This window comes from Emiliania huxleyi (assembly GCF_000372725.1).
Source record: "Emiliania huxleyi CCMP1516 chromosome Unknown EMIHUscaffold_138, whole genome shotgun sequence".
NCBI lineage: Eukaryota > Haptophyta > Isochrysidales > Noelaerhabdaceae > Emiliania > Emiliania huxleyi.
The window spans coordinates 118,446-129,648 of NW_005201213.1; the positions used below are offsets into that span (position 1 = coordinate 118,446).

General features: G+C 63.7%; 3 protein-coding genes across 3 annotated transcripts; 2 read left to right on the forward strand and 1 right to left on the reverse strand.

Moving 5' to 3' along the window:
* Positions 1 to 5,330: 5,330 nt before the first annotated feature.
* On the forward strand, positions 5,331 to 7,397 carry EMIHUDRAFT_440897 (hypothetical protein). The gene is made up of 6 exons (XM_005788124.1): positions 5,331 to 5,493; positions 5,697 to 5,811; positions 5,908 to 6,112; positions 6,237 to 6,310; positions 6,398 to 6,715; positions 7,302 to 7,397. The coding sequence occupies exons 1-5, from the start codon at positions 5,396 to 5,398 to the stop codon at positions 6,446 to 6,448; spliced, it is 543 nt and encodes a 180-aa protein (XP_005788181.1). The 5' UTR covers positions 5,331 to 5,395; the 3' UTR covers positions 6,449 to 6,715; positions 7,302 to 7,397.
* Positions 7,398 to 7,575: 178 nt separating this feature from the next.
* On the forward strand, positions 7,576 to 8,543 carry EMIHUDRAFT_455268 (hypothetical protein; the record flags this gene model as incomplete). Its single annotated transcript, XM_005788125.1, has 1 exon — positions 7,576 to 8,543. One exon carries the CDS (start codon positions 7,576 to 7,578, stop codon positions 8,338 to 8,340), a length of 765 nt encoding a protein of 254 aa, XP_005788182.1. The 3' UTR covers positions 8,341 to 8,543.
* Positions 8,544 to 8,798: 255 nt separating this feature from the next.
* On the reverse strand, positions 8,799 to 9,422 carry EMIHUDRAFT_45856 (hypothetical protein; the record flags this gene model as incomplete). The annotated part of the gene is made up of 2 exons (XM_005788126.1): positions 8,799 to 9,152; positions 9,222 to 9,422. Coding segments are annotated over 2 exons (555 nt in total), but the record flags the coding sequence as incomplete, so codon positions are not given.
* Positions 9,423 to 11,203: the final 1,781 nt, after the last annotated feature.

The window sequence follows — 11,203 nt, forward strand, 5'->3', positions numbered from 1 at the left end:
CCGCTCGTGGCCTTCCTGGGCGGCGTTCATCAGCGCGGTGTGGCCGATGCTGTTCTGCAAGTTGACCCCCGCGCCGCGCCGTATCAGCAGCTCGACCAACCGCTCGTGGCCGTAGTTGGCGGCGCCCATCAGCAGCGTGAGGCCGCTCGCCTTGCCTCTCTCGTACGTCGCGTCGGCCCGCCCGCCACTGTCGAGCCACGCCAGCACCGCCTCCTCCTCGCCACGCTCCGCTGCTGCGCTAACCGCATCGGAGGCTGCCGCGGCACCGCTCGACACCGCCGGCGACAATTTACTCGGCCGCACCCGCACGCTCTCGCCGCCGCCCTCGAGCGCCACCGCGTACCGCCCGCCCTCGAAGCTCTGTGCCACGCCCCGCTGCCCGTTCAGCTCGGGGCGGGCCGAGAGCCCGCCGAGCACGACTCGCTGGCCGAGCAGCGGCGCGTCCACCGCTGCCGCTGCCGCGCCCGAGGAAGCGCCGCCCGCCCCTGCCCGGCCGTCTGCAGCCGCCGCCGCCTCCGACAAAACCTTGACGCACTCGGCGTGGCCCTTCTCCTTGGCAAACTGCAGCGCCGTCTTGCCGTGAAGAGTGCGCGCCGCGTCTGCGCCCGCCCGCAGCAAGCGCTGCACGACGGCGGGGTGGTTGAGGAGGGCGGCGATCATCAGCGCGGTGCCGCCGTTGCTGTTCTGCAGGTTGACATCAGCACCGTGCTGCAGCAGCAGCTCGACCACCCGCTCGTGGCCGTAGCCGGCGGCGGTCACCAGCAGCGTGAGGCCGCTGATGCCGTCTCTCTCGTACGTCGCGTCGGCCCGCCCGCCGCCCTCGAGCCACGCCAGCACCGCCTCCTCCTCGCCACGCTCAGCCGCTAGCACGGCCGCATCCGAGCAGCTCAGGGAACCAGCACCCACCATGGTCCCCGCTGTGTCGGCCCCGTGAACCGTCAGCTGTGAGAGCTCCTGTGTGTCTCTCACACCCTCACTGTCGGCGTATGCGTGCTTCTTGTTTTCTTATCACCCTATCTGTGAAGAGTGCGTAAGGGGTTGTTTTTGTCATGAGCTTGCCTGCGGCGAGGGCGGTCGAGTGCACGGAGCTAAGTGCCTCGCCGTCCTCGCAGGAGTCGCTTAGGCGGCTCCCGCGTGGTGTACACCTGTGTTAGTGCCAGTGCGCACCAGTCCCGTGCCTATAGTGTCGTGCGAGGAGTTGTTCGTAAGATTCTTTTTGTCAGTGGACAGTGCGCGCCAGTCCCGTGCCCAGGTACACCACAGGCAAAAAGAATTTTAGAAGAGGCGCGGCACCGGCTGAGACGGAAGGGGGGGGGGGGGCAACATGGCACGGATGCTGCATTTCCGAGCGTCAACATTTCACGACATCTGGTGGCTCCATCCGAAGCCGTTGTCGACAAAGTTCAGAGGTTCGCGAGAGTTGAACTCTACCCAGCTGCCGAGGTGGGCTGATAGCGGCGTGGCCAGCAAGAGTGTAACAGAGGGCTAGGCTGGTACGTTAGCTGGTGGCCGAGTAGGAGCTGCCACCCCCATGCGGCGTGCGGCACGCACGAGCCGCGCCACCGCGATTCGGCGTCGGAGGTGCTGCCACCGCCGCCGGAACAACCCCGCGTCGCAGGGCACCGCTCCCATGCCACAGAGCACGAGGCGTAAGCTCACCCTGCGGTGCTCCTCCGATGGATAGAGTGGCACCGCCACCGTGTCGAAGAGGGTGTACGGCGGCTGCCGCAGCACCTGCGGCGTGTGTTGAACCAAGGAGCGGAAAGGAACGCCGCCACGGGCGGGCTCCTGCTCGTGGACCATGGCGATGGCGATGCGCCGGTCCATCGCCGCTTGTACGAGGCGCGCGACGGCGCCGCCGGCGTCCAGAAAGGTCTTGTCGTTCAGGTAGAGCATGAACACGACGTGGCCCTCCGGGGCCGCATTGGCGAGCGCCTCCTCCGCCTCGCGGATTGTGACTACATCGGCGTTGGCAGCCAGGCCGCGCCCCTGCCTCGCGCTCGCCGCCGACTTGATCTCTTCCGACAATTCGAAAGCGCCCTCGTTGTCACGGCAGTGTAGGAGGGTGACAGGTCCGCTGAGGGCGACGGGCACCACCTCCCCGGGCACCGTCACGCCTGCTGCAAGCTCGGCCGTGCGCCTCTCATTTGTGTCACACCACGCGGAACGCATCTCCATCGCTTCGGTGAAGGGGGTGAACCGTGCCATCCTCGATCGCCGTGCAAAGCTCGCTTCCGAGCTCTCACGCCGCGCGTAGGGCCCTTAGGGGCCTAGAGAACACAACCCCCTCTCTCTTTTCTCCCAGTAAGCTATAAGTACGTACGCTATTACGAGAAGAAGCCGACGGGAGTTCATTATAGCTCCGAGTAGAGGGGGCGGTCTGCTGCTAGGGGAAACCCGGAGCGCGGAGCCAACCCTCGGAGACCCGTGTTTACTTTAAGGCCCTTGCCCTGCGAACGCGCGCCCCCCCCTAGCTAGGGGTCAGGGCTCTCTAGCCCGTAGCCCGATGCCAATCATCCGGCCCGCTGGGTGTGCTTCTTAGCCCCCCGGCCCTGGATGTGCGGTTACTGACTGCACTCCAAGTGCTCCAAGTTGTGGTAATTCTTTCTTTCTGCACACGCGATTTCACCTTCCGTTCGGATCGGGGGGGGGGTAGGCGCGTGCTAACCACCCCAGAGGTGGGGCAGTGAGCGGTGGCCTGCTGAGGAAGGCGCGCGGGCCACCGCTGGAGGTAATTGATGGTCGGCTCGTGGTCGAACTTGATGGAGCCATCCGGATTGTCGCGCCAGCAATCCTTGTTGCAGCCGAGCTCGGGGTCGGTGACGATCTGCCGCTGGCTCCCCGTCAGTGGCTGCATCGAGTGCCGGCCCATGAGCGCTGCCAACTCGTCCTGTGCGAGTGGGCAGCCGCTCCGGAGCGCGAGCGTCAGCCTCGCCATGTCCGCTTGCGACGGAAGCATGCACGCGATGAACTCGAAGAGCGATCGCTCGCCAAAGATAGGGTGCCCACAGGACCCCAAAAAAAGAAAAGAAAGGTGACGAGGCGTGCCGTGTGCCAGCAGAGTTGGGCGCGCGCGGCGCGACGGCGCCCGCGAGGGAAGGCGCGGGTGCAGCGGCCGCCGGCGGTCGTACCGCCCGTCCCCCCTCGGCGTTATTTGTCTCTGTCGTCTCCGCCTCCCCAATCTCGGGATCCTGGGCACGGCGCTCATCTGCGCCCCGGTCCCCGCCTCGCCCTCGCTGTCGTCTCTCTCCTCTTCTTCCTCCTGTACGAGTCATTCTTCGGAGACCGTACAGCTGTGCATCGCATCGATCTTCCTTTTCGTGGGAGCCAGCTGGTGGGAGCACTAGCTTGAAGCCCGCCCAGCAGCTCCCTAAGTCGTTAGTATCACCCGTTTCGCTCGCCCACTGCCGCTCCCTGCTCCCGGGGGGGGCGCAGCTTTCCGCACGATCGGGCACAGCGGGTGAGGCCTCGCTCTATTGCCGCCCTCGCCGCCGCGTATCTCGCGTGGCGAGTAGGTAAGGACCCGAGCGAGTCGACCTCTTGTTGAGTGCGCGCCGAGCGACATGGCCAGCTCTCCAGCTCGTCGTTTGGTCACCAGGAGTGGAGCGAAAGCCGCCTGAACCTCAGGACGTGCCACGTGGACCCATCCTTCCTTGTCCCACTTATCGAATTTGCCGAGGCGAGAGTACTCGTCCGAATTCCGGCGTTTTTCATATTTCCCACCCTACTACACTATTCCCGCGTGAGGGGTCACCACTGCATAGTGCGATTGGTCCTGCCGCGCACACCACAAAACGTATTTAGCAAACAACAATAGACGTCCAGGCTCACACAGTTGACACGGTCGGGGAAAGTCGAGCTTCTCCGCATGACTCGCTTTTTGGAGATACCGCTTCCCGGAGGCATGCTTGTTTCCTTTTGACGTCTGCGCCTTGTCTGTCGTGTGAATCGTGCGTGTGCGAGAGCCTTTTGTTGTGAAATTCCTTTTGACAGGGGGGGGGGGGGGGGAGGAACCTCTTCGTCCCAAGTGCCAAGAGCGCGCGCCAGCCTGTGTGTGCAGTCTCAAATAGATAGCGCCTCCCAATCGCCACCACGCACCATGGCGCTGCGCGAACAGCGCCGGGCGATGACGGCTATTACTTACCTGTTGGCTCTCTTCACAACAGGCTGTGTGTTTTGACCCTGTTGTTCGCTTGCTGATATGTGTCGTCTGATGTGTCACTGTGTGCGTCATATCAGTCTTGATAACAAGTACGGTCGATCCGTCAAAGCGATACACTCGTTCCTATCACATATTCTCCCACCCACCGGGACGCAAAACGCTCTCGGCGAGAGCCACAAGAAGGCGTCCACACAGCAAGCCGCTCGTCGGACAGGCGTGCTCGCTCGATGCCGGCGAGCGCATTGCGCACGCTTTGGACGGTGGCGAAGCCAAAAACACCGATGGTGGCCGTCCGCTGGCGTGAGCGGCGGCGGTCGAGACCTCACCCTTCTCGCCGACGACCCAACTTACGCGGAACAACCCAGGCCCAACCCAACCCAAAAAGTACGATTCTCCTGTTGGGCCCTCGGCAACGTTTGTCGGAGCATAGAACCGGCCTCTCTAGAGCTGAACTTCTCCCTTCCTCTGCTTGTGTGCGCCTGCGGCGCGATTTTCCCTCCCTATCCTCTTCACAGCGGGGGTTTGACTTCTTTGAGAGAGAGAGATTTTTAGCAATACCAAACAAATCTAACACTCACACGTCATTTGGGGCCTGCCTGGAGCCCTGTTCACGCGCGCGCGAGACGTGCAGACAGGGTTGCCAGGTGAGAGCGAATGGCGCGGTTCACGCCTCGCACAACAGAGAGAGAGATGCGCTCTGCATGGTGGGACATAAAAGAGAGCGAGTACTTGGGCGAGTAGGCCGTGCGGTCGACGCTGCCGCGCGCGACTTTGCGCGCGAGGCGGCGCAGCTTGAGAACGGCGGTGGGCGAGAAGCCGCCGCCGAACGTCTCGTGGAGCAGCAGGTTGAAGTTGTTGCGCTTGACAAAGATCGCGTCGTGGTAGAAACCGCGATGCGCCTTGACGTAGCCGTGGCCGGTCTTGTGGGAGAAGGGTTGGCCGGGCTGCCCGCGCGTTGCAGCCCTTTTTTTTGTTTTGTCTTTGAGTCCCTCTCCTTCGCTCTTCAGGGGCGCTGGCGCCGGCAACATCTGCTTGGAGGGCAACATCTGCTTGGCGTGAGGAGTGGGGAGGGTGTCTGTGGTGGGCTGTAGTCCTACTACTACTACTACACACACACACACACACACGCGGCTTGTTGGCCCTCTTCACAGCAGGCTGTGTTTCAAGGCCTGTTCTGCGCTCGCTCACCGCCGGGCGCCCAGCTTCTCGCCACTGCCTCGTCCTTGTCCTGGCATGTCGGCGTCCGGCGCCTTCCCGGCGGCAGCGGGGACGTCATCCAGCAAAGCCGGCGCTCCTGCGCCCGCCGCGTCGGGCCAGTCCGTCAACAAGCGGTGCGTGCGCGCGCGCCCCCTCCACACGCGCGCGAGCACAGGAGCTGCCCGGACCGCCGCAAGAGAGGCTGAGCAGAGGAGAAAAGGGGGCGCGCGCGCTGTGGTCTGTGCGGGCGGCGCAAGCCATTTTGGCGCGGCGAGGCGCGTCCCCGCCGCCCTGCGCCCCGCATGACTGAGCTGCCCTGGCGCGTCCCGCTGCGCAGGCTGCAGTCGGAGCTCATGTCGCTCATGATGGGCGGCGACGCGGGCATCTCTGCGTTCCCTGACGGGGACAACATCTTTCAGTGGACGGGCACGATCACGGGCGGCGCTGGGACGGTGCGCCGCTGTGAGGCCTCGCGATCCGCCGCAGCGCTGCTGCGCGCGCACGCAACGCTCTTGCATCGCGCGCGCTGACGCCGCGCTCCCTCGCAGGTGTACGAGGGCCTCACCTTCAAGCTGTCGCTCAAATTCCCGACTGGCTACCCGTACGAGGCGCCCGCGGTCACCTTCAACCCGCCCAGCTGCTTCCACCCCAACGTGGACCAGTACGGCAACATCTGCTTGGACATCCTCAAGGAGAAGTGGTCGGCCGTGTACAACGTGCGCACCATCCTCCTCTCCATCCAGTCGCTGCTTGGTGCGCGCCTCTCGGGAGACACACACACGCACACACGTACCGCGGAGGGGGAGCCAGCGCTCTCCCCCTTCCCCCTCGCCGCCTGCCCGAGTCTCGCTCACAAGCGCTCGGCGCGCCATCTCAGGGGATCCAAACCTCGACTCGCCGCTCAACGGGCACGCCGCCTCGCTATGGCCGAACCAGGCTGACTTCAAAAAGGCGCGCCTCTCTCCGCGCCCGCGGAGCGGCTCGCGCCGCCGCTCCTCCGACCCCCTCTCCGACCCCCCCCTTCCCCCCATGGAGCAGGCGCTGCTCAAGCACAAGAGCAGCTTGCCCTCCGGCGAGCGGAGGCCGTAGGACCGGCGCGCAGCCGCGGCGGCGGGCGATGCGGCGCCCAGGCCAACAGATGCCGCGGCGCGCTTAGAGAGCCCACGCGCGGAGCGGAGGGCGAGAGCAGAGCGCTCGGAGAGAGGTCGGGTGTAAGTCGGGGGCGATTCGCAGGGCCAGGGCGGGATGTGAGCTTGTTTGCGGGAGGCAGTGCGGGTTAACGCGCGACATGCAGAGTTGACTTTTAGAGGCTGATGCTGATGCTGTTCTACACACCTTGATCCTTGTGGCTTACAGATACAGCAAACAAGGACGCCCCTCCTCAAGACCTCGAGCTCAAGACCTCCTCGCCGGGCGTTGGCAACGCCTCGAGTGGCGGCACGCCCGCCTCCGTTGGCCACTCCTACGCCTTCGGCAACACCGAAGAAAAGGCCCGCCGCCTAAACATGGGCTGCAAGGCGCGCGGGCAGCCCGGCCAACCCTTCGACCACAACGGACCGGCCACACGGCTACGTCAAGGCGCATCGCGGTTTCTACCACGACGCGATCTTTGTCAAGCGCAACAACTTCAACCTGCTGCTCCACGAGACGTTCGGCGGCGGCTTCTCGCCCACCGCCGTTCTCAAGCTGCGCCGCCTCGCGCGCAAAGTCGCGCGCGGCAGCGTTGACCGCACGGCCTACTCGCCCAAGTACTCGCTCTCTTTTATGTCCCACCATGCAGAGCGCATCTCTCTCTCTGTTGTGCGAGGCGTGAACCGCGCCATTCGCTCTCACCTGGCAACCCTGTCTGCACGTCTCGCGCGCGCGTGAACAGGGCTCCAGGCCCCAAATGACGTGTGTGAGTGTTAGAGTTGTTTGGTATTGCTAAAAATCTCTCTCTCAGATACAGACCCCGTACTGCCCTTACACATCTGATCAGACATCTGTGAAGTGTCATCTCACCTTCCCCGTTCCCAAGATTCCGGACCGAACACTTTTACACAATAAATAATAAATAAATACAACGGACATCCCAAGCTACGGCTGGGTCGAGGACAGACACGTCCCCACCTTTGCAGGATTTTGCAAAAGCGAGGGGGGAGGGCGCATCGAACACTTTTACACGGCTCATTCCAAGGCCTAGTTTTTCTTTTTCGCTCCTGGCCTCTCTGAGCTCAATGATGGCGCTCGTCGCCGCTGCAGCCGGCCTGGCCGGTCCGATGGTATCGCTGCCGCGACCCATGCCGGCCGCGGCGCGGCCTGCTGTCGCGCGCATCTCGATGCAGCTCGAGCCATCGGAGGAGGTGTCGGCGGCCTTCCGCTCGCTCGGGATCGGAGAGGACGAGTCGTATGATGGCATCATGGCTGCGTACGAGACGCTGAAAGCGAAGAACGCGGGCAACACGAAGGCGGTCATCAAGCTCGAGGTTGCGAAGGACCGTGTGATGGACCACCGGCTGCGGCAGCGCATGAGCGGCTCGCTGAAGCCGGACCGCAAGTTTGGCGAGGACCTCAGGCCGAAGGATGCGAAGAAGCCGCTCATCACGCTGCCGCCGTTTCTGGAGGAGATTGCGGAGCTGCCGAAGCGGACGTACCTCGTGACCAACATCGCCGTCTTCGGCATCTTTGGCCTCCTGCCCGTCTTTGAGGCGTCGTTTGTCTCGAGCTCGATCGGGCTAAACTTTGGCATCGCAATGTTCCGGCTGTACAACCGGGGCGCGCCCGACACGGGCAACGACGAGGACATGGCGATGCGGCCAGTCAACAAGCGCGCCTCGTTCCTCACCTTCGGCATCTGCGGCCTCGCGACGGCGCTCGGCGGCCTGCTCGGACAGCTCCTCAAGCCCCTCCTCTTCTTCCTCTCAGAGTCGGCGGCCATCTCTCTCGGCGCCTCCGCGGCACTCTGCTTTGCCTGCTCCTTCTTCAAAGTGCAAGGGGAGTAGCGCCGTCGCTCTCTTTCCCGACACGCGGCCACTTCACACGCGCTGCACGTACGAGCGCTCCATGCCCCCGTGCACCCCGCGGTCTCCGATACACGTCTCTCCGCGGCGCAGAGCCCGCCCTGCGGGACGCGCGTAACAGGAACACGCCGGACGCGCTCTGTGTCGAGGTGTAGAGGCTAACGCGCACGAGTTTTTTCAAGACACTGAGAAGACGGGCGGGCGCGCGCGCGCCGCGCGCGCCGGGCCGGGCCGGCGGGCGGGGGCCCCGGCGCAGTCCGGGGGGAGTTAAATAAATAAAAAAAACGGACACCTCTACCAGGAGGGGTAAAAACTTCTCACAGCTCCTCCTTGCCACCACCCGCCTCTGGCGCCCCTTCCGGCTCCCCGTCCCTCACATGCCACCACGGCCACTCGCCAATCCGTGTCCCTCCGCTGCCGCCGCCGCCAGGGTGCCAGGTCTCAAAAAAGTTGCACGCGATGGGGAGGCCGAGCCGGTGGCGCGAGGCGAAGTCACGCGCCCGGTAGCGCTTCCGCGCGTCCGCCGGCGCGCCGTGACTAGCGCCGCTGCTGGCGCCGGCGGCCAGCCGACTGTCCTCTGCGTGGAGCGAGAGGCGGCCGTGCGGCTGCTCCCACAGGGCAAAGGTGACGCGGTGCTCAGCGAGGCAGAGGCGGTCGGCGGCGGGGCAGGGCTGCGGGCGGGCGCCCTCGTACCGCACGAGCGTCTTTCCCCGCGCGGTCTCGTTGGCCGGGATGTCGTAGACGAGCCAGAGGAGGCGCTCCGCCTCGGAGGGGGCGTCGCGGAAGGGGACGTCCTGCGCGCCGGGGGGAGAGGGAGGCTGGAGCGCGGGCGGGCGAGGGAGGGGCGGGCGGGCGGGCTGCACCGGGTCCACCGCGATGAGCGTGTGCAGCGTCCCCGGTCGACTGTGGCTCCCGAGAGCAAACCGGACGGTGGGGGCGCGCTCGACCAGGGCGGGCGCGATAGGCTTGCCGAAGCGAACCTCGCGCGCCGCCGGGCCCGCGCCGTACGTGAGGCCGAGCTCCGTCATAGGCACAAACGGACCGACCACATCCGGCACGACCTCTGCGTATTGCAGGTGGCTGTACGGGTAGCTGTGGTCTCGCGGGTCGTGCTCGGGGTAGGCGCAGCACGCCTCGTCGAAGTCGGCACTCCCGGCCGCAAGCCCACATAGGAGGGAGAGGCGCCGTCGAGGTGGCATGCTCACCGTCAGGAAGAAGAAATCGCGGAGGCCACTGAGAAAATACCCGCGAAGGCGCTGTAAACAGAAAGAAAGAAAGAAAACAGGCGCCCAGAACACTGCGAACAAGCGTGTCGGGAGCGGCTTGATTGATTGACCGCAGTCTACAGCGCCTTCAGCTGCCGCCGCCATGGGAGGGATATTGCCCAAGCCGACCGCGCTCGAGACCGCGACGAAGGTTTACACCCTCTTCGGCGAGGGCAAGATCCCCGAGATCGGCGAGCTGTACGCGGAGGGCGGCACGGTGACGTGGATGGGCGACAAGGGCAAGGAGGAGCACGACGATGGCTTCGGCGGCTTCGCGGCGGGCGTGCTCTCGCGCATCCCAGTCGAATGGCAGGGCTTCGCCCTCGACTGGGACAAGCGCGAGGTGCGCTCTAAAACAATCGCGATCGCGCGCAATGCTGCGCGCGGGCCGCCTGAGCCCATGAGACTGCGCCACTGCGCCGCCCAACGCCGGCTCGTTGGAAAATTCTCTCATGCGCCGCTCGCCTTCGCCGCAGGTCCTGATCGACGCGGGCCCGAAGTGTCTCATCAAGCTACCGGCGAAGACGTCGAACGGGCTGGACACGTACTTCGTCCACTACTACGAGGTGAACGACGCCGGCAAGATCCTGAAGTTCATGGCGCTCGACGACGGCGCCGGCCTCGCCAAGTACCGCGTGGGCACGACGGCGGCGGAGCCCGAGAATTAAGGGCAAAGGAAGGGGCATCAAAACCTGCCCGGTTCCTCCTCCTCTGTGGAGCAATCCTCTCTCATCTCTACCTCCTCCCTGAGAGATTCTTATGTTGTTGGCCAGTTGTTGCATGTTGGCAAAGCAAGACAATCGATGAGAGTCGTGATTTCTTGTTCGAGCTTTTCAAATAAGAGCTCACACAAAATCACAAAACACAAATCAATTGCTAAACATCTCTCTCTCTCTCAAAATCACTGCTCAGAGCGACAGAGAGGGTGGAAAGCGAACGTGTAGAGTGAATCTCAGAGACAGAGTGTAAGTGTTCAGTTGTCCCTCCGCAAACCACACCTGCTGTGAGTGAGTCCTTTTTTTTAGCAATACCAATTTTTGTTTTGGTGAGTGAGTGAGTATTCTTGACACGAAACCACGACGACACACACACGCCTGCTCTTCACATAAAAGCACAAGATCAAGAAACCGGCCGGGCCCGAAAATCGCACGAACGACAGCACAGTGACACTCTTCACAGCCTTGTGTTGTGTTGTGTTTGCCTTGTTATGAGAAGAAAATACGTCCTATGGCGCTATGCGCTGGTCTGTGAGAGGTTGAGGTGCGAGCCCTGGAGGCCCTTCACAGCACTCGCACAGCACAAGCTTTGTTTGCCTGCGCTGGCGGGTGGTGGCTTCAGCATGTGCAGCTGTTCTCTTTCCCGACTTGACCTGCATATACTTTTCCGGCAAACAAAAAGGAAAACAGAGGGTCCCCAGCACTTTGCGTTTCCGGAAATTTCCAGGGAAAACAGAGGGTGTTTCTTTGGTGCTCCATTCTGGAAACTCTCGAGTTTCCCTGAGTCTGAGAGCTGGTCTGGGGCAAAATCTGAGGCAAAATTGAGGAAATCGGCACGATACCCAGGCGGTCGCAGGGTATTTT